General features: G+C 42.6%; 1 protein-coding gene across 2 annotated transcripts in view; it reads left to right on the top strand.

Annotated features, from left to right (window-relative positions):
- Positions 1 to 26,333, top strand: part of HGF (hepatocyte growth factor) — a 73,500-nt gene that overhangs the window by 22,722 nt on the left and 24,445 nt on the right. The window contains exons 5-8 of one of the 2 annotated variants that reach the window (XM_027823227.3): positions 3,843 to 3,985; positions 7,213 to 7,333; positions 12,022 to 12,140; positions 25,866 to 26,040. In XM_027823227.3, the coding sequence (XP_027679028.2) occupies positions 3,843 to 3,985; positions 7,213 to 7,333; positions 12,022 to 12,140; positions 25,866 to 26,040 (558 nt within the window). The remainder of the gene's footprint in view (positions 1 to 3,842; positions 3,986 to 7,212; positions 7,334 to 12,021; positions 12,141 to 25,865; positions 26,041 to 26,333) is intronic. The other variant, XM_043552405.1, reaches the window with a different exon arrangement.

Genomic DNA, 26,333 nt, shown 5'->3' with positions numbered 1-26,333 from the left:
CCAAGAGGTGAAAGGCTCTGATTCTCATTGCTAGTCTTATGAGCCATATAGTCTTCCTTTAAAATTTATAAATATATAATATTACAAAATATCCTCACTATATTCAGATAATCCCAGGGTAAGGGTACATTGATAGAAACTTTCTACTGATTTGATTCCAAAAATTATTCTTTCACTTTTCACAAAGCCTCATCTTTTTTCACTGCAAATGGAACTAAAACAAGAATGGGACCAAAACAATGAATTAGACATGGGCAAACAGATTCGGGAAACTTAAGAAATGATTCAAATATCACTCCAATTCATAAAAAGAACCAGAACCCAAACTCCAACATTTTCTTAAGTTTCTTAAATTTAATCATTGCAGACATGGTGGATGTCACCTTCTTCCTAATTTCTGACCAAACCCTCTGTTTTTGCTGATATCTATCTCAGGACATGACTGTCTCTGCTACGTCAGGCCCAGTGTTACAAACTTAGTTGGATTTGTCCATTGCCCCAAAGCTTACAGATTGGTTCTGGAGCTTCATTTTACCTTAAATCCTTGTACTGGAACAGGTTTTGATTTAAATCTGAGCAGGGACAAGTTAAAGGATGGGATATTTGACGCACTGGATGAGGTACACCACATGTTGTGGTATACATTTTAGGACTCATGGATCTTGAAAGGTGTGTTGTGGGCCGTGTTGATCATTGCAGCAGTGGACCTATGCACATTTTGCATCTGTTATTTTGGCAGGGTCTGGTGCTGCTCTGAGTTGGTAAGTCCTGGTCTATAGGTAGCATCCTTCTGATTATGAGCTTGGTGAGCTTTGGTGGTGGTTTGAAGGCCAGAAGAGGGGGTTTGGGAAAGATTTATTTCAGGACATGGTCCCCATCAAGTATGAGTTGTAATTATTTGATGATACCTCATGAGAGTTCCAGTGTGGGGTGGTAAGTGACAGCTAAGGGTATACAGTCAATGTTTTGGGTTTTTTTTCTGTATTGAAGCAGGTTCTCTTGAGGTGTTTATGTAACCTATTCCATGAGGCAATCTACTTCTCTGGAGGAGTGTCCTTGTTTGGTGAAGGTTGTTTTAAGTGTGTTAAGGTGTGTATCCCAGGCTTTCTTCTTGGAGCATATTCTGTGGTATCTGATTGCATGGCTGTAGATAACAGATTTCTTGGTGTGTCTGGGGTGGTTACTGGATCTTTGGAGGTAAGTCTGGTAATCTATGGGCTTCTTGTGTATAGTTTTCTGTAGCTTTCCATTGCAGACGCTGATCATGGTGTCCTGGAAGTTGATGCTTATATGGGAGTGTTCTAGAGAGAATGAAGGATGGGTGGTGGTTGGTGAAGTTGTGGTGAAATCTCTGAGGGAGTTTAGGTCATCTGTCCAGATGATGAAAATATCATTGATGTATACCAGGTATTTCATTGGTTTGTGGTGCATATTTTCAGAAATTCTTCCTTGACGTGACCTAGAAGAGGCTGGCATATTGGGAAACCATCCTACTATTCATGGCTGTTCCCGTGGTTTGGAAAAAAGTGCTTGTTGAATGCAAAGTTCTTAAGGGTGAGGATGAAATGGATGATTTTGATGTGTTTTGGGTGGATATCTGAGAGTCGTTCATTGTTGTGAAGATATCTGATGCAGGCAGAGAGGCTGTCATGGTGAGGGATGTTGGTAGATAGGGAGGTGACATCCATGGTGGCAAGTATGATGTTCTGAGGGAGTTTGTTAATGTGTGAAGTTTCTGGATGAAGTTGTTTGTGTCCTGGAGAAAACTTGCCCTTTTTGTGGTGAGTGTTTTGAGGATGATTTCTGTGAGTTCTCATATTCATAAGCATGCTGTGGCCAGATATGATGGGTCTGCCTGGTTTCCCTAATTTGTGTATCTTGGAGAAACATTTAGAAGTTCCCTGAGGTAGGTTCATGGGGGAGGAGGTTGTAGAGTTTCTCTTGGAGTTGTCTGGGGAAAGATTTGATGATATCCTTAAATTCCTTTGTGGTATGGGGGTCTTTTTTGAATTCCTTATAAGAGGGTGGTGTTGGAGATTTGTCAGTTGGCCTCATTGATGTACTCATCACAGCTGAGGACTATGAGGGCATTCACTTTGTTTGCTGCTCTGCTCGCTGTATGTTGGCTGGATTTCAGGGACTGTATAGCAGACCTCTTGGCCGTGGAGCGATTGTGGTGGATATGATGTTTCAGGATTCCACAGTCTTTTGTGATGTAAAGATCAAGTGTGTCATTTCCTCCACTGATGGGTGTCCAGTCAGATAATTCTTTTTTGTTATGACTGTCGGTGGGGACATGGTAGTTCTGGTTGATGTCAACTGTGTTGTGAAGTAATTCTTCGAGACAGAGTCAGTGAAAGAATTCTTCCAGTTCTCTACATGTCAGTATAATATCAGTTTCAGTGGTGGGAGAGAAGTTCAATCTGTTGGAGAATACAGGTAATTCAGTTCCAGTTAGGGTAGTTGTTGATTTTGGCGTGTTGTGTAGCGTCCGTGTGGTAGGTCCTGGTGCCCTGGTTTATCCTGGAGGTGAAGTTCTGTGGGTTGTGGCGTTGTTGTTGTTATAGATGGTTCCACTTTTGTTTTGGTGTTGCATGGCCGTCACCAGGATTTTTTTGATAGTTGTTTTGGGTTTCTTGTGTGATCTCCAGGTACGTTTCATGACTTTTCCCTTCCACTGTATGGGAGCATGTGATGATTTCTCGTTTGAGGTGGTCCCTTCCAGAACATGTGAGGTGCAGGAGATTGCGCCTCAGTTTTTCTGAAATCCTTTTGCAGAGCTGTTCAGAGTTGTATGTGGTTGTCAGAGGGTTATAGATGGAAGTTCTCTGGGGATGTTGTTTTGTTTCTTGCATTTGCTCAGGAAGTAGATGTTGCTGTTAAGTTTGTCTTCCATCTTCTTCGTGTTGTGGAGTTTCCATGTCAGATGGCAAAATATATCTTCCATTGTTGTTTGCTGTGTTGTTGTAACCGTGTTGGTTACAGGATATGAGAGGGACAAAGTGGGTAAAGTAATGTCTTAAATACTTCACTTAGTTTGGTGGTTGGAGGTGTTGTTCCAAAACTGTGCAGGAGCATGATGCTAATTTCCTACTTGGTCTCCTTACGCAGCATCAGAATGTCAAAGTTTATATAGGAACAGGATGGAAACACATTCCAGAATGCAATGCCTGGGTATGGTTACCCCAAGTGTAAAATATAATGGAGGTTTTTTTTATAATATGTAAAGAGTCTGGGTCAGTAGTTGTCATACACTGGTTTGCATACTGTAAACCCATATTACAACAGAAGAAAGTTTCAGTACAGCTCTCCCACCTATCCATAAAGGTGATCCACCTGGACTGAGAACACACAATCTAAGGGACAGTTTCTGCTACCTTTATACAGGTTGTTTAGCACTTTATCACACAAGTTACCCCATAGAAATAGATCTATCTGTGTCTATATATACTGAACACAATGGAAATTTAGTGGATTAGATTACCGTTAAATGCCCTCACTTACGTGATAAACTGAATTACGTTACTTCAACTCTGCAACTATTTGACAAGCACATTTAAATGCAGGAGACCCTAGGGTGAAATCAGTGGAGTTAGTTGCTGAGTAAGGTATTACTCCACAGGAATAAAGATGGCTGAATCTAGCTATGGTCTTGTCATTTGTTAAAATGAGAAAACGTATATGGTTTAAGGTAGAGGTATATGGATGTGTGTGCAGGCACATGTAGAGTATGGGGGAAAGCAAGCAAGAGTTTGATAAGCTGTAACTGTTCATGAATACAATAAGATTCACAATGAAGTTTGCATGCTCTTATACTGTAATGATTGTCATTTTAAAACTAGCTTTTTGCCTTCGAGCTATCGGGGTAAAGACCTGCAGGAAAACTACTGTCGGAATCCCCGAGGGGAAGAAGGAGGGCCTTGGTGTTTTACAAGCAATCCAGAGAAACGCCATGAAGTCTGTGACATTCCTCTCTGTTCAGAAGGTAACATGACACAGTTGATACCATAGAAAAGTCTCTTCTGCCCTGGAAGCAAGTGTGTAACTGTTATTAGAGAGTATTTATATATTGGCTTTGAACAAAGAATGGCTCAATTCTTAGTAAGAATGATTTAGCAAGAGATGTTTGAGTAGTGATATGCTTATCACACAAATTAGGTAATTTGAATAGCTCTCTAGTCCACTACAGATCAGCTAACAATTTCTGTTGTGTTCAGTACATTATGAAAGTACCTGTTGCAGGTCCATAGTTAATGTCGAGTTGACTTTAGCACTTTATATGTAGCTAGATAATGGATTTGAGGATGAATTCTGAAAATAAATTTTTGTTTCACCTTTCAAATGATGCTCATGTGACAATCTGTAAGGAACATTGGTCAATGTAATTGCTGTAGAGCATTCTGATTGGGTGCCTTCCAATTTAAACTGATATTTATAAATAAGAACATAAGAATAGCTATGCTCAGTAAGACTGATGATTCATCCTGTCTTCTGACAGTGGCCTGTGCCACTGAATGAACAGAACAAGGAAATTTTGAGTGGTCCATCCCCTGTTGTCCAGTCCCAGCTTCCGTCAGTTGGAGGTGAAGGGACACCCTGAGTGTGGTGTTGCATTTCTGACCATTTTGGCTAGTAGCCATTGATGGACCTGTCCTCTATTAGCTTATCTAATTCTCTTATCAACCCAGTTACACTTTTGGCCTTCACAACATCCCCTTGGAACAAGTTCCACAGGTTGACTGTGTGTTGTGTGAAGAAATACTTCCAATAAACCTGTGCCTATTAACTTCATTCTGTCACTCCTAGTTCTTGTGTTATGTGAACGGGTAAATAACGCTTCCCTATTCATTTTCCCCACACTATTCATTATTTTATAGTCCTTTATCATATCCCCCGTTAGTCGTCTCTTTTCTAAGATGAACAGTCCCAATCTTTTTATTCTCTCCTCATATGGAAGCTGTTCCTTTCCTCTTATAGTGATTTATTTGTTTTGATTTTTATAGCATTAAATCTCATGCCTTCCCTTCGGCACTTCACAAAATGTGGTCAATGATATTCAATATATCGGTTCTAAGTGTTGGGCTCAGCAGTTCCACAGTTCAGGAATATATTAATATGACTGCCTAATTTACCTCAAATCCAAGCCCCTCTACCCTGCTAATCAGCCCATTCCCTTCTTTTACCGCTGGCATTTGGAGTAAGCTTTGCGGTATGCTAGGAAGGTAAACAAGTCCAGGCTCTGTTGGACCAAGAACCAAAATTTACAGCCTGAATCTAAAGTATGCTCCAGCCGGGATTAGACCTGCAGCTGAATGCAGGATCAAGGGCTTCTTGGTTGATGATGGAGGGAGGGATAGCTCAGTGGTTTGAGCATTGGCCTGTTAAACCAAGGGTTGTCAGTTCAATCCTTGAGGGGGATCTGGGGCAAAAATTGGGGATTGGTCCTGGTTGGACTAGATGTCCTCCTGAGGTCCCTTTCAACCCTGATATTCTATGATTTGACCGAAGAATTCATTCTCTAACTGCCTAAATTATCATTTTCTAAGGCTTGGTCTACAGTAGAAAATTAGGTTAATTTAGCTACAGTGATCAGGGATGTGGATTTTCCAGGGTGAGTGGCATAGTTAAGCTGACCCAAGTCCCCGACTATACAGTGCTAGGCTGACAGAAGAATTCTTCCATCAACCTAGCTACTGCGTCTTGGAGAGGTGGATGACCTTTGCCAATGGGAGAATCCCTCCTGTCAGCGTAGGCAGTGTCTACACGGAAGCAGTACAGCAGCTCACCTGCAGCAGCGCAGCTATGCCACTGTAATGTTTTTAGGGGTAGACACGCCCTAAGTGATTTTTACATTTAAATGTGAACGTATATTTATATATAAATGTAATGTGTATATATAAATTAGTTACCCCTTTGTGACCCAAAGTTCAGGGCACTGGGGATATTTCAGTTGGGAGCAGAAATTGATGATGGAGTCTGATACATTCTTTGATGAAGTCTTGTTTATTTATAAGGAATGTACATCATCCTGCTTCTCTGAATGCAGGAGGAACCAACTGCAGTAGGACCACGTGCTCAGAGTCTAACTGATCGCCATACTGGGGGTCAGGAAGGAATTTTCCCCTGGGTCAGATTGTCAGAGAGCCGGGAGTTTCTTATGCCTTCCTTGGCAGCATGGGGCATAGGCCACTCGCCAGGTTTAAACTAGTGTAAATAGTGGATTCTCTGTAACATCAAGTCTTAAAATCATGATTTGAAGACTTCAGTAACTCAGCCAGAGGTTAGGGGTTTATTACAGGAATGGGTGGGTGAGGTTCTGTGGGCTGCAATGTGCAGGAGGTCAGACTAGATGGTCATGATGCTCCCTTCTAGCCTTAAAGTCTATGAATCTATGAGGAGTGGTTTCTTAGCTTACTGGCCCAGGCATCTTTTAAGCAGGCACGCCTGACCCAGATCATTCCCACATTTCTCTTAGGGTCACCGTGTGTTTACAGATTTCAGCTTTGTTTTCTTCAGGCTGTCTCTGTTTCTCCCTGGTTCTGTGTTCTGCCTCTACCTGCTCACCCACAGACGTACCAAAACATGCTCAGTACAAACCCTTCCACACAATCCAAAACTCCTGACTGAGTTCACATAACCCTTTTGCCTTAAGTGGGTGATTGTGATTAATGTATCCTTATTGTTATGCTAATTAATGGGTGCATTCACACCTGTTAATCTCAATGAGGTTTTAACTCTATCCATAACCAGGTTTCATCACAACTAATGTGCATGTGTACATATATTTATATATATATATATTTATATTATTGGCACACAAGCAAGTATCACTTATTTAATCATTAGTAACATTTCCTGCTTGGTGTGTGCTTTAGATCTAGATCTTTGTTTAACACTCAGACTAATTTCTATAAAGGCCCAAGAAAGAAGCTGGGTATGTAAATGCCTTAAATACTTCCATCCAGATGCATCCAAAGTAACTTGATGGTGAACTAATCTGGCACCAAATCTAAACATCTGACAAGATCTTAAAAGGAACCCACAGTGAGAAGTTATTCTGAAGGGCATTTCTTACACCTGTGTGAAATTGATGATCTAGGAAGTATTATTTTTATAATGTTATAATTCTCTGTGCAGGACAGCTTGAGTTTATGACAGCAATTTCTTTCTACTAGTGTTATGAGTTACTAATACACTATTTTTTGTTTTCAGTTGAATGCATGACCTGCAATGGAGAAAGTTACAGAGGGCCAATGGATCACACTGAATCAGGCAAGGAATGCCAGCGCTGGGACCTTCAGAGACCACACAGGCACAAATTCAGACCAGAGAGGTAAAATACTACTTCACTGTTTTCTTTTAAAAATTACCCATATTCTGGTACTCGTTAGGCCTAACCTCAGCTGGTTTAAATCAGCTGCATTGAACTTTATGGAGATATGCTATGTGAATTTACATGGTCTGAGGAGATATGTATGTCTGTATACACAGAGCAAGTGACGTCACTAGAAAAAACCCTAATATCATAACAACAAAATAAATAATAATAATAATTACTAGTAGCAGTAATACTTTACATCTACCAAAGATCTCAAAGCCCTTTAAAAATACTGATGAATTTAGCTTTCAACATTAATAATTTACAATAGATCCATTTACTTCAATAATGAATAGCTAGACCCTATGCAATTATCAGTCTTATGTTGCATAAGGTGTTAAATTATCCAGTTTATGTTGCATAAGGTGTTAAAAAAATCAACACTGATTTTCACCCTGGAAAAGCAACTGTGAGTGGCTAAATTCAGCATTTTATGATAATAGATTTATGTTTTGGACAATAACTTGATGAACTATAGATATAATGCCAAAAAAATGAGTCAGAAATAGCATTAAAAAACTGCAGACAAGAAAGGTTTTATTCTAGTGGGTGAAATTCACCAAAGTGCAGACAACCATCTGCAACATTTACCCTCCCTTCTGGAGAGGCTGTGTGGGTGGGTTTAGGCCACACATAAAGGCCTTTGAACTTACTGCATTAGGGAGGGGGAACCTTGCATGGGCTCATACTGAAACAAGCCTTTCTGAAAAAAATGATTTTAATTAGGCTCATTTATAAAATAGGTAAAATAATGCTAACCTACCTCACAAAAATGTTGTTGGGATTAATTCATATCTGAAAATACGTATCTGAGATCTTCCTCTGAATGTGTCCATATAAACTACAAAGTATTAATAATGAAATATAGTTATTATGCTTTAAAATAAGGTATGGGTAGCTTTAGGCTATGTCTGCACTACAGCTTATGTCAGCATAATTTATGTTGCTCAGGGGTGTGAATAAACGAAAGCTACCCGGGGGGAAAAAAGTCTGAGACCTGCTCTGCATTACAGTTAGTTTGATGAAAGGCACTAAATGTAGCTTCCACCGATGTAACTCACCCACTTTACTGACTTCATAACTCCACCTCCACAAGAGGCGTACCACTTAGGTCTATGTAATTAGACTGACGCAGTGTCAGTGTGGACACTATTGCTTACACTGAGTGTTGCTGCCTTTCAGAAGCCATCCCACAGTGTCCCATGCTGGCAATTCAATCAGTGCAAGTGCTCCTGTTGAGGATAAGCACCGCTGACACAAGGATCATAGCATGGACATGCAAAACCAATTTATTTAATGTAGTGGCTGTATGTCAATGTAACTTAGATCAACTTAATTTTGTAGTGTAGACTTGCCCTAAGGGTGACATCTTGGCATCACTGATGTCCATGGAAATTTTGTCATTGATTTCAGTGGAAATCCTATTGATTTCATAGGATTTCATTCTGGTGCTTGAATCCTGCGTTATGCTCTGCACAGACACACTGTTGCATCTTCATGGAATCCCATTGAGGCTGATGTGGCTTGGCCTTGAACATATTTATGAACAGTAAAAGCTTTAGCCCCCACAAAACACCATTCAATTTTTTTTTTAAGTGTGGCAAATCAGAAGGCCAAATTAATCACTGGTGTAATTTAATTTACAACAGTATACTCATGCCCAGGATGCATTTGGGATGTAAATTTCAACATGAATAAATAAATAATGATCGTCCATTGGTGTTAAAGAGCAGTCTTGGTCTATTTGAAAAAAAATATGTAATGTTCAGAACTTCAGTGGCTAACTCTCTTCAAACGTAGACGTGGACGTGTCTCTGACATTGGAGAAGTGTCTTGTTGCTTTCTTAGCCATTGAAGTCAAGGTTCCTACTGCTGCTTCAGGGGTAGGATGGGGAAAAACAAATAATAAACCTAACAAAAATCACTAAGGAGGTGTAATGGGGATCTGAAAGATCTCAGGAACCCTTAGGATCCTCCTCTGATCCAAGCAGCAGACTATGGCTCTGGGTATGTTTGGGGGAAAGAGACCTGGAGACTGGACTAACTCTTACAGGGCCATTACATAATTCTCAGTGACATAAATCTGAGATTGGGTGGGCCAGATTGCAACCCCATCATCCAGTTTTATCCCTGCTAGTTGTGGCTACCTGTGGGGGAAGGGACACTAAATGGTCTTCTGCTGTAGGGACTAAAATAGCTACTAGCTGACTCCCAAGGATGTGGAAAGAAGCAAGCAGATCTGAGAACACTGTAGGCAAAATCAGTAACTGGGCAGGACAATTTTTTCCCTACCCACTCTTTCTGCATATGAGCAAATGAGGGAGGTAAACTGGAGCTCTTCTGTTCCCCAAGGTTAGAGGAAGTCAAAAAGGGCTTCTTTCCCTGCTGCCCCACCCCACTCATGATACTCAGACTAGCTTTGTACCCTAACACCCTCCTGCAACCAAGGTCATCTGTAGTCCTTGCAGGGAGCAGATCCCTAAGAATCTATATATCTATTTATCTATAATAGACGTTGAGAATAGTCAGTGGATAGTGCTGGAAATTTCCCTGTTTATCTGTCTATATGGCATGATCCTGCAAGATGCTGAGCACTCTGGTGATGACTGTTAAGCTCAAATGATTCAACTGAAGTTAAGTCTGTGCCTAAGTGTCTTGCTGGATTGGGACCAGAGTGCTCAGCATCTTGCAGGATTGAGCCTTTAGTGTACAGTTACATGATGGCCTTTAGGGGAAATGGTTCTGATGATCTGACCCCCTTATCCTGTCCCCATTCCAGGGACTGATCAGTTGTAGGGGTCAGAGGAAGGTCCTGGGAGATATCAGGGTACTTTTAAACTTCATCCCCTCTCCCAGTTTAGAACTTAGTAATTGTCTTGAAGCAGTAATGAGTATTGTCGAGCACAGTTGCTACTGCGGATAAAGGGCTCTTATGTTGCCATAGCCCTGTCTCCTCGCCCCATTCTGCAGGGTTCAGTGAAAGTAATGATTGAACCCTCTTTCAAATTCTCTCCCAACCCCATCTTTCAAACCCTGCTGTAGCAGAGGGAGTGTGATTTGTCCCAAGGAAGGCAGGATTGTACAAACAGACTTTGGGATGAGTGTATGGTGGGTAGAGAACCCCATCGGCACACCTTTGTAAATCACATGTAAATCATGTGCTCATGAGAAGCACATCTGCTTGCAGTTGTGGGAAGGTCTCAGGTTCATAGGTAGTTAACATTTTTGTCCCCTTAAATAAGTTCAAGTTTAATTGGTGAGGCCTCATCTGGAGTACTGTGTCCAGTTTTGGGCCCCCCACTACAAGAAAGATGTGGAAAAATTGGAGAGAGTCCAGCGGAGGGCAACAAAAATGATTAGGGGACTGGAACACATGACTTACGAGGAGAGGCTGAGGGAACTGGGATTGTTTAGTCTACTGAAGAGAAGAATGAGGGGAGATTTGATAGCTGCTTTCAACTACCTGAAAGGTGGTTCCAAAGAGGATGGACTAGACGGTTCTCAGTGATAGCAGATGACAGAACGAGGAGTAATGGTCTCAAGTTGCAGTGGGAGAGATTTAGGTTGGATATTAGGAAAAACTTTTTCTCTAGAAGGGTGGGGAAAGACTGGAATGCGTTACCTAGGGAGGTGGTAGAATCTCATTCCTAGGGAGGTGGTAGAATCTCCTTCCTTAGAAGTTTTTAAGGTCAGGCTTGACAAAGCCCTGGCTGGGATGATTTAATTGGGGATCGGTCCTGCTTTGAGCAGGGGGTTGGACTAGATGACCTCCTGAGGTCCCTTCCAAGCCTGATATTCTATGATTCTATGAAGTTTTCTCAGTAGTCCCTTGGGCAAGCCTACTTTTTGTTCTCTTTCAAACATGCTGCAAAAAACCTGCAAAACCAAAGCATTTTGCATTTATTGGCAATAAGTACATTTTACTTTTATCCCCACGTTCTGAAGTTTGTGGCTGCTACTTATGACCATTTAGATAAAGTAAGTCTCCTTATTATGCTCCCCCCTCTTGTCTGTTTAACAGAGGCGAGACAAACATGGAAACAATTAAAATAACACAACAGTTTCAAACCTTAGCAAGATAAAGGGAGAGGGAAGTTTTAAATATTTTTTGCAGTGCCGGAAATGAGGGCATGACCTAGAACAAAGCTGTGTTACCAAAATGGAGCTATCATTAGTAACAAAGCAATTGAAAATAGCTTCCAGTTTGAACCCAGGGTTGTTGCACTAGAGAACCTGTTTTCTTAATGAGTCTGGCATGCCAGGCAGTGTTTATATAATCCACACTTAATTTGGCTGTTTGGAAAAAAAAAAAAATGAGGCTTGCGTGTCTGTCAAGGGATGGCCATGCTCTACAGTGGAGTGAAGCAATTAGCTGAGTTACCCCATCTGGTGTCCTGCATGTTACCACAGCTGAGTCTCCCTGTCCAAGGGCCTGATTCTGCTCAGTGCTTCCTAGGAGGTTTCACCCTCATTTTCCTCTATGGGAGTAGAGGGAATTCCCCAACCCCCATGATCAGGTCCCAAGCCAGCAGGCACTGTATCAAACTTGTCTCAGCTGGAATTGGTTCTTTACACGTCTTGTGCATGCCTGTATAGTGTTGCCAGCCAGACGTGCTGAACACATTTGTTGGTGTGGTTTGCAGATATCCTGACAAGGGCTTTGATGATAATTACTGCCGCAATCCCGATGGCAAGCCGAGACCGTGGTGCTACACTCTTGACCCTGATACCCCATGGGAGTTCTGTGCAATTAAAACGTGTGGTGAGTTAAAGCAAAAATTTATTGCTTCCTTTTCCTTTCCCAAATCTGGACTCAAATAGTCTGTTCTAAGTGGGTGGGGAATATAACTGTTTTTGTTCATTCATTGTGCTTTGCTCAATTTTAAAACAGAGTAAGCAAAGAACAGCCCTTACAATCTCTTTAATCTCTTTTCATAAGACATAATCAGCAATGCATTATTTAGCACTTTTTATAGTTATTGTATTATACACGTCAGCATGCCACACTCCCGTCTCTTCCACAAACACAGACTGCACTAAGATGTCTTCCTTGTAAACACCACTGTGCAGTTTATTTACAGTGTTTTAATCCTTCCACCAATCCATAGCAGTGTCTCCATACCTCTTGACACTGTATCTTAACTTTCTAACCCCTTCTCCCAAATAGAGGAGGGGGAATAAGGTGACTCTAATCAGAGGGACCCCTTGGTCAAGCTCGCCTAGCTTTCTGTTCCTCTCCTTTTTTCCCCTTGAGCATGCATTCGTATGTCCATTTATATAGCTTCCCTGCTAATGGGCTAGTTGACTCATTCACTCACTAGCCCCAATCTGGCCTGGTAGTCAGGTACACCTTGTCCAATTAGGCATTCTTCAGGCGAACCTAATTAATACTAATAATGGTGCCTAGAGTGCTGGCTCAAGTGCTAGACCTCATGACTCTGTCACATGTCTCCTCCCTTTTTCCAGCGGAAAGATACATCTTCTTCCTCACTTTCCCTCCTTTTCTAGAGGTACTACTAGGCCTCTGCCCCTCCTTGCTCTAAGGGTGTTTATCTTGGATCTTGTTATAAGGTCCATCCATTCTCCACCCACAAGAATCAAGTTTGGTGAGTAAGGGTTGTCCCCATAATTCTGTCTCTGCCCACAGGTTGTCACACCAAGGGCAGTCTGTTGGGTTGTGCTCACAAGGAAACCAAAATTAAAAGAACACTAAGGTTTCAAAATCGAATACAGAGTAATTAGGAAATGCCAAAATTAAGGTTGTCTATGCAATCTTAATTCCACCCCTTTGGGTGTATGTATTATGATACAGACTTCAATTACATAATCATACACATTTCTAAACAGGTCTCCTGCCACATTCAGTGTTCAGGATGGATAGTGCTCACTGAATGGGCAGCTATTCAATATTTTTATCCTTGTTCAATATGTAATCTCCTGGCTTGCTTACTGGACACTATTCAAACCCTCCTCTGAAGACAGAATTATTCATTTCCTTATGGGATTTCTATAGTATTCATCACTATAGTATCTGAGTGCTTCATAAACATGAATAAATTTATTTTCACAATGTACTTGTGAAATAAGGGGTGCTATTATTCTCCATTTTACTGATGGGGATCTGAGGCACAGAGAGATTTAAATGAAGTGTCTACTAATTCTGAGTGCCAGTTTGAGCTGATTTTTAGTGTCCTTAGTATTATATAGCACTTTATATTTTCAAAATACAGCTCCCACTGACTTGTGTTGCGGTCATGAGTGCTCAGCACTTCTGCAAATCAGGTATCTCAAGTTGGGCACCCAGAGAATAAGGAACACATAATTAGTGGCCACTTGTGAAAAGTGTGGTATAAGTGACTTGCCTAGCATCACACAGGAAATCTGTGGCAGATGCAGAGATGGAATCCCGCTGTCCAGGGCAGCATTCAACTGCTTAAACCATGAGACAATCCTTTCTCTTCTTGCAACCTTGCCTCCTTCATTATACACCTTTCAACTTCAGCAGCAAATGAAGCAGGGATCCTGCAGACAGCACTCTTTCACTACACAACCCTGAGGCATCCCCACAGCAGGTCCATCCTGTGCACTGAATGAGACAGGAGTCCTTTGGAAAAAATAGAGTGGAATCACATAGTTAAGGGCTGTGCCATAATGCACATGCACAAGCGACCAAATTAAGGTCACACAGGGAACTTCAATTTTGGCATTTCCTGACTTTTGAGTGCTGGACTTTGCTACCTTACCATCATTTTTAACATAGTTTTTTTCTGTGTAAGGATATATCAACTTATGGCTTGAGAGCTCTTTATGTGCAGTACTATTCTTCAGAGAGATTATGGCTTTGGTAAGGTTTCATGGTTATAAATTATATCAGAATTTGGCACAGTTAGTTTTAAAGGTTAACTGATGCTGTTAAAACCCCACACCATTAGAACTTTTATCCATGTGGAAGCTGAATTTATTTATTTGTGGATTTAAAAAAAGAAAAGAAAAGAAAAATAGTTGAGTGAGCCTTTATGATTGTTTATTTTAATTGTTGTAGTCCTCTGCAATTTTGGTTTTGACTGAGACCAGAAACAGAAGGGGGGTGGGGTGGGGGGGCGCTCTTGTGGTATTTTCAACTAGCCCAAAATGAGAGATAACTGGAAATTGTATGAAAAATATATTCTTCCAGTTTTCTAGCCCCTCACTGGTCAAAGTGTGGATAAAACATCTGGGGCCACATTCTGCTTTTGCACCCTTGTATAGCGTCCAAGAGGCTGCACACAGTGTAAAAGCAGAATTTATCTCCTTACCTTTTGGGTTCTTATCCAATTTAAACTTTTCAATGTTTTCAAATTTTGCCCATCAATACTTCTGAACAGTCCATAGTCACTTGTACTGGTTTTATGTTACTGTAACCTTTTTGCGCATGACTCACTTCTCATTACCCTGTATTTATGCTGGTGTAATTCTGTTGACTTCCGTGATGTTACTCCTGATTTACTCCTTGATGTAGAACCTCACTTTGAGCCTAATTCTGCTTTCACATGTATCAGCACCAGTCTAGAATAATTCCATTAAAGTCAGAGGAGTTACATCATTGTAAAAGTGGTGTACAGGAGAGGACAATTTGCCATGCTGTATGATGTCTATAAAGGGAGTGTACAGAGCAGTGGCAACTTACTTAGAAGTGACCCTGCTGCTTTATGTGATCAAAAATAGTGGCTTCAAAAATCTACACATCAGTTCATGTGTGACCTTGTGCCAAAAGATTTCCTGTGAACTTCCCCTGTGAACTACAAGCAGCTTCTTCTATATATTGGTATCTGGACTTTTTGCTACTCAAGCGTCCGACTTTGGCCTCTAAGAACAACTGGGAAGTTATTAAGCCAAAGACATCATCCAGTTTGGACCTAGTTTTTGTCTCAAATATAAAACAGTTGAGTCTATACACCTAGTTTAAAGATTGTGAAGAGCAATTTACTTATTCGTTTCTTTAATCTTTATTTTTTATTGGGTAATTCTTCCCACAACCATTGCTGATTAGCCATGGGTGCCCCTGGAAAAATGGGCGCCCCCAACCTGTTCCGCCCACCCGGTGCTCCTGCCAGAGATTGGGGGAGCACCAGGCGGACAGGGAAGGGCAAGCCCCTGCGCCCCAACCCCACACCATGGCAGTAGCACTGGGCGGATGGAGCAGGGCAAGCTCTTGCTCCCCAACCCTGCTCTCTGGCAGGAGTGCTGGGGGGGCTTGAAGGGGACTGCAGGCAGAAGGGGTGAGGAGGGGCCCCCATGTGCTCTGGCTCAGGGCCCCACAAACCCCTAATCCAGCTCTGTCCACAACTACTTTCAATATTCAATAAAATACACATGATCAGTCTCTGTTGTAACATATTCATATACTTTTTTCCGGTAGTGGAGATTTTATTACTAAAAAATTTGTTTAAGTTATAATTTCTGACAGTTTTTACAAATGCAACTTTTATAAATGTTTATCCTTTGGCATTTCCCAAGTTGATGTGTCAGTGCTCTGAAGATTCACATCTGGCGGTGGTGGTTACATAAGCTTAACAACCAATGTGACTCTTAACATTCACAATCTGATCCAATTTTTCAAAAGACATATGCTAGGGGATCTTTTCCAAACTCTAGTAATGGCTCCTACTCCCCCAGCAGTCAAGATTATGTTAGAGTCTTGAAGAAATGCAATCCCAGTACAGCCCTTCTAAAAATAAGTGGCCTACATTGATGATCCTGAGCACTTTGCTCTTGATATTGTGATGAAGTTGGGCTTTCTTTATTGGGTACACAGTCTTCTTTTTGATCTTCATTTGACATCAGGGGAAATTCCACACTCGAAACTAAATTTTCATTATAGTAGATGATAGTGTTCTGTGTAAGGGTGAATATGTAAAAGATATATCCACCATACAAAAGTTCCTTCAATAAATTACCTGATTCTGTTTCAAATTAGTAATCAGACAATAGTGATGATGATGATACCATCAAGTAGTGTTCTAATTTTACAGCAGAAAAAAACCTCCACTTTTTAAAAATCTTCAAAACCTGAATAAAACTCAGGTAATTGAGGTTTTTTCCATTAAATGATGATGGATGTTTTAGTGCAGTGATTTTCAAACTGGGATACACGTACCCTTCGGGGTATGTGAGCTCTCATCAGAGGGAATATGAGAAAAATCCTATCATGGCCGACAACACATGTATTTAGTAAGACTTGGCAATCTAATCAAGTTGAATCTCCTTTCAATTAAAACTGCAGCAGCGTTGGTGTACCTCAGAATCAGAGGGTTTCAAACTGTGGGGTGTGCCCAGTGGTGAGCTGGAGCTGGTTCACACCAGTTCGTGTGAATTGGTTGTTAAATTTTGAAGCAGTTTTAGAACCGGTTGTTAACCCGCTTCCCTGCAGGGGGCGCTGAGGCTTTGAAGGGCTCCGGCCGGGAAGTGATGTAATTCCTCCTCTGGCCGCCAGGGGCACTGCACTGCGGGAGCCAAGTGGGCTGCCGCCTGGCCCTGGGCACAAGCCTGGTTGCTGCTGCTGCTCCCCTGGCCCTGGGGCTCCCGCTGCTGCCTGGTGGGTCCCCGGCTGCTCTGCTGGGCCTGGGCTGCGTCCTGCTGCTCTCCTTGTGAGTACCCATCACCCTGCCCGCAGCCAGCCCCTGTCTCCAGCCACCCCCGCACCCCCTGCCTGCAGCCAGCCCTTGCCGCACCCCTGCCCTGCCTGCAGCCAGCCCCTGCTGCACCCCCAGCACCCCCTGCCCGCAGCCAGCCCTTGTCTCCAGCCACCCCTGCACCCCCTGCCCTGCCTGCAGCCAGCCCTTGCCGCACACACCCCCTGCCCTGCCTGCAGCCAGCCCCTGCCGCACCCCCAGCACCCCCTGCCCGCAGCCAGCCCCTGTCTCCAGCCACCCCTGCACCCCCTGCCCGCAACCAGCCCCTGCCGCACACATCCCCTGCCCTGCCTGCAGCCAGCCCTTGCCGCACACACCCCCTGCCCTGCCTGCAGCCAGCCCCTGCTGCACCCCCAGCACCCCCTGCCCGCAGCCAGCCCGTCTCCAGCCACCCCTGCACACCCTGCCTGCAGCCAGCCCCTGCCGCATGCACCCCCTGCCCTGCCCGCACCAGCCCCTGTCTCCAGCCACCCCCTGCCCTGCCCGCAACCAGCCCCTGTCTCCAGCCAGCCTTGCACCCCCTGCCCTGCCTGCAGCCAGCCCGTTTCCAGCCACCCCCGCACACCCTGCCTGCAGCCAGCCCCTGCCACACGCACCCCCTGCCCTGCCGCACCAGCCCCGTCTCCAGCCACCCCTGCACCCCTGCCCGCAGCCAGCCTCTGCCGCACTCCCTGCCCGCCCACACCAGCCCCTGCCGCACCCCTTGCCCTGCCCGCAGCCAGCCCCTGTCTCTAGCCAGCCCTGCACCCCCCTGCCCTGCCTGCAGCCAGCCCCTACCTCCAGTCAGCCCTTGCCCCGCAGCCAGCCCTGCACCCCCTGCCTCCAGCTAACCCTGCCCCACGCCCCTGTCTGCCGCTAGCCCCACGTCCACTGGTGCCCTGCAGTTCCCAGGGCAGTAACCCTGCACACCTGCTTCAATGAGGGGAGCAGGGAGCAGCTGGGACCCACACATGTGCACACCCTAGGGTGACCAGACAGCAAGTGTGAAAAATCAGGACGGGGGTGGGTGGGAATAGGAGCCTACATAAGAAAAAGACCCCAAAATCGGGACTGTCCCTATAAAATCGGGACATCTGGTCACCCTAGCACACCCCCAGGGCGTGGCGGGGACCCACACATGTGAAACAGAGCTCATTTTTAGTTCAGGCCCATCTTTTTAAAAAAGAACTTTAGGCAGGGTTAACATACATCCGTAGTTTCCCGGACAGGTCAGGCTTTTTGGTTCTTAAATCACCCTCCGGGAGGGGTCGGGGGTTGGGGTGAGTTGTTTCTAAATAGACAGTTTGAGTTGTTTCTAAATAGAAGGCAGAAGACTAAAGGGGCACGTGACCACGCATGCGCCCTCCACCCCCACACATTGCCTCTGCCTATCTCAGATAGGGGTATGTGGTAAGCTATGTTATTTGGAAAGGGGTACACAGCCTAAATAGTTTGCAAACCACTCTTTTAGTGGTTAGGACACTAGCCGAGGATTTGGAAGTCCTGGGTTCAATTCCTTGCTCAACCACAGACTTCCTGTGTGACCTTGGGCAAGTCACTTAGTCTCTCAGTACCTCAGTTCCCCATCAGTAAAATGGGGATAACAGCACTTCCCTACCTCACAAGGATGTTGTGAGGATAAATAAATTAAAAATTGCAAGGTGCTCAGATACAAGCATAATGGGGGCTGTGGTTAGATGTTTGGCTGCGTGTGTGTGTTCTCCCTGTGTGCTGTCCCAGCTCTGTGCAGACAGCCGGCACAGCAGACCTTGAGCGAACCACTCAATGACCACAAAATCTATTAAGGTACGAAGGCGCCAGATCAGGTTTATTGTTGACAAAGCACGGTAATAGCACCTGGCACTCTATGAGGATACTGAGGGTATGTCTATACTACCCGCCAGGTCGGCGGGCAGCTATCAATCCAGCAGGGGTCTATTTATTGCATCTAGTCTAGACATGATAAATTGACCCCCAAGCATTCTCCCGTCGACTGCTGTACTCCACCGGAGCGAGAGGTGCAGGCAGAGTCGACGGGGGAGCATCAGCAGTCGACTCACTGCAGTGAAGACAATGCGGTGAGTAGATCTAAGTACTTTGACTTCAGCTACGTTATTCACATAGCTGAAGTTGCGTAACTTAGATCAATCCCCCTCACCCTAGTGTAGACCAGGCCTAAGAGATGTATACCCGTGACAATGGATGCAGCTCAGTGAAAGGCGGGACTTTTCATTCCTCCCTCGGCTGGACAAAAATAGTCCCTTTGAGATCCCTTTTTATACCCTGATACAAACAAGTTAGTACTGCCTCCGACATAGTTATTTAGTGCCCCCTGACTTGGCTAGTTATTATCTTGTACACGTTGGTTTGATCAAAACATCTTTATTACGTACTGTCATCCTGACTTTATCTTTTAGGAGGGGTCAGTGTGTTCCTGTTATCCTTGGGGAATGTTTTTGCACCATCCTTGATATCGGGATGTTCTGGCACCACTTGATATTGGGATGTGTTTGCTTAAGTACTCTGTGCTTAGCACTTCTGAGGAATGTGTATTTTTGCAATATTAGCCCTATTCTTGCCAGATTCTGTGAGCTGGTTCTGCTTCATACCAGGCCTCTGATACAAGGGCTTATGCCTCTGGCTCTCTTCCTACTACAGGGGCCGTATAAGTATTAAAGGTAGACGATGAAACCTCATAATAAAAAAAACCCTAAATTGATAATCAATTATTATCTTCTCTAAATTAATCTGAAATTGCCTTTTGCTGCTATCATTATTATTAATTGTTGGCCCAGAACTTACTGTGTGTTAGCGAAGCTTTGAACAAACAGTCTTAAACCTGGTTTACCAGCTACCACGTGATTCCTCAGCACAGGTGAATTCTTGGCTTACAGTCGCCCTTGTGCTCCCTCCCTCGCACTCCACCCAAGCTTCGCAGAGTACTGCTCTCAGCAGCAGCCCAGGATTTGGTACATAGCATGCATTAGTATATATGACACTTTGCAAAACACAAATAAATCCTGTCTCTGCCCCAAGTAGTTTGCAGTTTAATTCAGAAATATGGTATATGAGACAGTTCACATGCAAGAACGCAACATTTTTAGTGATGAAATCAATGTAGGGATGGCTTCATAAAATAAATGTATGTTTATGGAAGGATTTGAATGGACAGAAGTCAGGGGACTTGGTGTACCAGAAACTGAAGTCTCTTCCAAGCACAGAAGACAGTATGAAAATGAAGACATAAAGCCAAGAGTGTGAGAAGGAGATGATGGCAACAATTAGGATTAGAGATGGATTCAAACTGCAGAAGCTGGATCTGGATTGAGGTTTTGAGCACACGAGTTGGTTTGAAGTTGTTCACATATGTGGATGTGGTTTTGGCTTGGGCCAATTTCTAGTTAGGAGAGAAGATACAAAGGAGCATTAAAATAGGCAGAATGGGTGTAGGAGGAAATGAGAGCAGAGATGGAAGCAGGGACAGGGATTGTGAAGAGGAGATAAGGACAAGGAATTTGGGATTAATGGGAAAGGAGAGTGGATGCCTGTTATAATAATCAGAGGTGGGGGGTGGACACAATAACATGGTTAGAGTGACAGAGAAAGAGGATACAGTTAGTTGGCCTACAGGGGAAGGGGAGAGGAGACATTTGTTGGGAGCACAGAGAGGAGGAGACTCCAGATGTCAGTCAGTGTGAGAAGTATTGAAAGCCTACATCAGAGTAGAAGGGACAGAGAGGAAGGATGATGTTTGGAGATATTGAAGAGGTAACAGGACTCAGTGAGCACCTGGACATGATAGGAGAAGTAGAAAGAGGAGTCAGAAATAACAAGGTTGCTAGCGTGGGTCAGAGGGACGAGGGTGCTGTTGTCAACACTGATTGGGAGGATAAAGAAATGGACCGCCTCTATTTTTGCCAACTACATTTTTTAGAAGCAGAGATTCCTTTGCTGATTTGAATGTTGAGCCGTGCCTTAGGGCTTGTCTATTCAGGGAGTTTAAATGAATTAACTAAAGCTGTGAAGTTAATGTGCATAAATTAAAACCTCTGTGTGGGTACTCTCATTCAGAAGTAAAGTTTGTTGTAGTTTAATCCTCCTAAGCAACAATGCACCAAGGACACTTTACTTCTGAATGAGAGCATCCACACAGGTGTTTAGTGCACTTGAATTTCTGCACCTTCACTTAATTTGTCTTGACTTTCCTGAGTGACCACATGTAGGCAAGCCCTTAGAGTGTCTTGCTGAAACAAACTACACAAATAAAGAAAGTGCAACTCAAGCTTCATATTTACTTAACATAAAGATGTTTATAGAAGTGAGTCAGTGGGAAGAGACTGGTATTTAAAATTTGATAGTTACCTCCCACTTAATTTTACAATGGGGCCTAACAGAGGGTTGATACAGTGTTCATTCTGTGTAACTATGTATTATTTTCTCTCTCTTTATAAAGACTCCATCTCTCTACTTCTAGCATACTTTTCAATATGAGATATAGGAGTTCTGTTTAATCTAGAGGTGAGAGTCAGGGTCAAAATTTGGATCCAGATCTGGATTTTGCACACATTAAATATAAAGGGGTTTTGGATTCAAAGCTTTTCAGCCCATTATAGAGGTAAGAACAACTCTGAAATGTGCATCTGGATTCCAGAACAAGCTAATTGTCGGTGTTCACATTCAGGCTGCAGCATGTGCCAAGATATGACCCTCTGTGTTTTGTTTTGGATTCAGCTCTAATATATTCTTTAGTTATCCCTCAGGCAATGTAGATTAAAATTGGCGCTACATGGTTCTTCCACACCAATGCTATAAAGCAGGTATTTTTTCCTCTGCTGTGCTGTATATCATAATAAAGCTACCAAGCACATAGAAGGGGTTGAAGAGCCAATGTTCAAAATATAGGGTAGGAAAGTTACCCAAGCTGTGGTATAGCCTAGAATTTCAAATTCAATAATAATACAGGACATGAATTAAGGCTCCTTTGGGGCCACTTTACTGTGCATGAGCAGTACCTGCTCAACAGATCATCCCAGCTTCTCACTGATCTCTGCAGCATTACACAGGTCACATTTTATTACGACTGAGTTGTTTTAAAACAGTTCCTCTACTGTATTAGGTACAAACCTGCTCGTCTTTAAAAACAGGGACAAATTCTTCCTCCATTTACACCCTGGTAAACCCATTGACTGGAACAAGTTGCACTGGTATCACTGAGAACAGAATTTGGCTCTGTGGGTTCATTGCGAATTATCCACCTAATTTTTCTCTGGTAAACCTAGCTACTGTTACCATTAAAAGAAAATTCCACCTTCATTAATATCAAATTTCCACAAATGCCAGCATGGGGTGAAATCCTGCCGCCATGGAAGTCAGTGGGAGTTTTGCCATTGACTTCCACGTGGCCAGGATTTCTCCTTGGTTTCTAAGAATGGTAGTCTCTTCTATACTCATTTCTTTACTGTGGAATTCTCTAGGGAAGGAGCAAATGGTAGTGTTGACTGCTCTTTTCCTACCTTACCGTTGTTGTGAGGAATAGGATCGAGAAGATCATCCTCAGTTTGCCATGCAAAGCTCCAGGTTGTGCGCTTGTCCTTTCTCCCAAAATTCCATATGGTTTTTGTTTTTTCTGCACAAGGGCTTCCTTTAATAAGTAGTTCATTTAAAGATATCAAAAGAGAGACAATTTTATGAAAAATTGGTACTTTTGCATTTTTGAAACTTTTTTGTTTTTGCGTTAGGAGTGTGATGGTGAAAGTGTAGAGGCGTAGAAGGGATGTGGGAGAATCTGTCACAGCTTTCTGAATCAGTCAAAGTGATAAAATTAGTGGGGTTCCTTTTGGTCCTCAAATTGTAAGAAATAGTTTCATTCAAGTTCCAAAAAATAGATAAGTGACAAAATTATTTCTGCTAATGATTACAAAACTTCACAGGACAGCGTTAATATATAACCCATAGAACTTTTTATAAAAATGTAAAAACATAACACAGAATCACACTCCCTTTGAAGTCAGTTCTACCTTTTTACTAATTAAGGCCCTGATCCTGCCAAACACTTAAGCATGTGTAACTTTAAGCACATGACTGTTCCTATGGAACTCAATGAGACTAGTCATGTGTTTAAATTTAAATGTGCATAAATGGCTTGCTGGATCAGGGACTAAGACCTGATCCTGAAAAGCAATCCATGCAGGACTTTTTGCAGGATTGGGACCTGATAGAGTTGGGTGGATGGGATAGTGTAAGAAAAGAAATAATCATTTAGATTTTTTTAGCCATATTCATATGCCTTTTGTGTTTTGCCTTTTGCAAATGTTCGTGGAAAATGCATTTTAAAGTTGCATTCTGGAGAATTTCCAGAAGCCAAATTTTAAATTTGGAGGCTTAAGTATTGGTGCCAGAAGTGCTTCCCCTTCAATCAGGGAACAGAAATAATACTTTGTGACTTACCTGACTAATTGGAACTAAAGGACACAGCTCAATTTATGAAGATCAGTTCCAAATACACTCAGCTCAGTTTATGATCAATACACAGAATAAATGTTGAGGAATAATATCATTAAATTAGTTCAAAGAATGAATAAGTCTGAGGAAATTGCAATCTATTTGCAATTATTCTAAAAGAGGGGGAAAGGATACATTCAGAGGATAAATTGTTCATTGTGAATAATTCACTCAGCTCTGCTAATTAATCCTCACAACAGCCCTGTCATGTGATATTATTATATAGCATAGTAAAGGGTGAAACTGAGATGCAGAGAGGTTAAGTGACTTGTCCAAAGCCACACATTTTATGAGTGGCAGAGATGGGGCTATTAGACTGGCAGCTTTTGTTTCTATTACTTGCCTCAGTGGGTCACTGCAATCCTCAGTCTAGCCACTTCCTCCAAGGGCAAACTGCAGTCTGGCTTAGCCACTCATCACTGGCAACTGCAGGGGGTGAGGGGAAGTGGAGGCCCAGGCCCACCCGCTACTTTGGGCCCCGACCCAGGGACCTTCTAGTGGCAGCCACTTACTGCCCTCCTCCAATTCTCCTCCACTGCCTACTTCCCTGGGCCCCTTCCCTATAGCCCCAGCACCTTCTCTGCCCCTTTGTGTCAGGGCCCCAGTCTGGCAGTCATCAGCCTAGAGCTCTCCAAGCCTCTGCTGACCCTGCCCATTACTGCTCTATCTTAGGTGCTTCTCTAAGAGCCAGTTCTTCTCCCTTTGCCCTGGTTTTATTTATAAAATCAATAAAAATGTTTTTAAAAATTGAAAACTAAAGAACAGCTACTGCTTCAAATCCCTTTAGTGAATCTACCCTAGAGGGTGCATTTACCAGCTTGCAGAAACCTAGGCATAGAAGGGACATCACAATGGCCTTTTGGCTTTGGAACGAGCTTGGAAATCATAACCTCAGTGCAGAGGGGCAACTTTTGCAGATGGACTGCCTTGGGAAGGGGAGACAGGCAATTAATCTGACTATGAAGCAGAGGTAAAAGCATCCTACAGATGAATAAAAGAGAAATTTAGAGTTCTAGCACAGAGATATATATAGTACCACTGTGCATCTTGATGTTATTGACTGATGTTAATATGATCTTTAAACTGAGGGATTTGAAAATAAGTCATACAGAAACCTATGTTATAACATTTCGTTTTCCTGAGATCCATTCCCTTTGCAAATTAGGAGATCTGGCTGGAATTACTGATGCACTAAGAATGAATGACATTATCAATAGAACACATCTATATTAATATATATTTAATATATTATATTAAAAATTAATTTAGAGACTGTTTATTAACATATTTACAGTTGAAAACTATAGCTGGTAAATTAACTTGTAAAATTACTCATCAGACTATGAACAAATACCAATTAGCAACAATTACAAAATGACTCTTGAATAATTATTCAAATATGTTTTTTGGGGGGCATTTGGAAGACACTGACATTACCGTAGTGTGTTTAGTTTTGCATTAATTAATAATTTTTGTGCTACAACATCTTTTCCATCAACTTTTCAATTACAGGAAATATAAAGAGGCTTTCAAGCATTTGAAATGACTCATTTGAGAAGCCACTGTTTGTCTGAATTTAGTTCAAAACAGCCCAGACTAGGATTAATGCAGATCATATTGACATCTGTGAAAGATCTTGAGTCTGATGCATTTGTTGGTCTTGAAAATATTTATCTCTCTCTAGAGAATTCTGATCTCAAGTTTCCAGAAGTTAGGGCACTTCTTTTTCTTAACTTTATGAAGCATAAAATGAGTAGCTTAAAGGAGCTTTAGGACATTAGCTAATAATAAGATTTATTGCTTTTTAGGTAGGTACTGTTCACTAATCCATCACTGATATTTTGGGTGCGTTGGAAAAAAACTCCCTACATTAGGGTCTGAATCCTGCAAACATTTATGCATAGGCTTCACTTTAACACATGGGAGGTCCCATTGGGGCTACTCAATTGGGTAAAATTAAGAATGTGTGTAAATACTTTCAGGATTGGGATTATAATAACTAAGAATATGACTCTGACACTGACTGCTGTAGAAACAACCTAGTATCTCTCTGTGCAGCAAGATTTACATAGGAACGCTTATATATTTCAGACATTTTATGCCCTAATCCTGAAAGCAAATGTGCTAACATGAGTCCCTGAGGCCACAGAGAATCTCATTGGTCTTGTAAAAGTTTAAAGAGGAAATTAATTGTTTTAGAGTTGCCAGACTTGACCATCACTGACAATGTCATCAGAGGCCCTGGATTTGAATAGCTATAGAGTCTGAACTGCAGTACACTAACACCAGACTCGCTCTTAGGAAAAGGAAACCGCTCTTTTTCTCTCCATTTACAGCTCAGACCATTGTGAACATCACTGATGCTGCCGTAGAAATGACAGAGTGCATCAAGGGGCAAGGTGAGGGCTACCGAGGTACCATGAACACCATATGGAGTGGAGTCCAGTGTCAGCACTGGGTCTCCCAGTTTCCTCACCAGCACAACATCACTCCAGAAAACTTCAAGTGCAAGTGAGTAGCGTATGCAGGTGTCATAGATTACAGGGCAGAGATCAGTTCCTGCAATTTAGACATTCGTGTCGCCAACGGGTATTCAAAGAAAGGTTACTACTTTTTTAATATTGTCATCATCATCATCATTACTCTGCATGCTGACATGTTCATTGTTGCCCCTGACATTGGAAACTACACGAATATTGCAAGAGTGTGCTATAAATAATTCTTACTCTTTGAAAACAAAAATTATGGGTTATTATGGGTCACAGATGAATTGGTTCAAGGCTGTCTTTGTTTTTACGCACTGA

Source organism: Chelonia mydas, chromosome 1 (assembly GCF_015237465.2).
Source record: "Chelonia mydas isolate rCheMyd1 chromosome 1, rCheMyd1.pri.v2, whole genome shotgun sequence".
In the NCBI taxonomy this organism is placed as follows: Eukaryota; Metazoa; Chordata; order Testudines; family Cheloniidae; genus Chelonia; species Chelonia mydas.
This window is presented reverse-complemented; position numbering and strand designations above follow the sequence as displayed.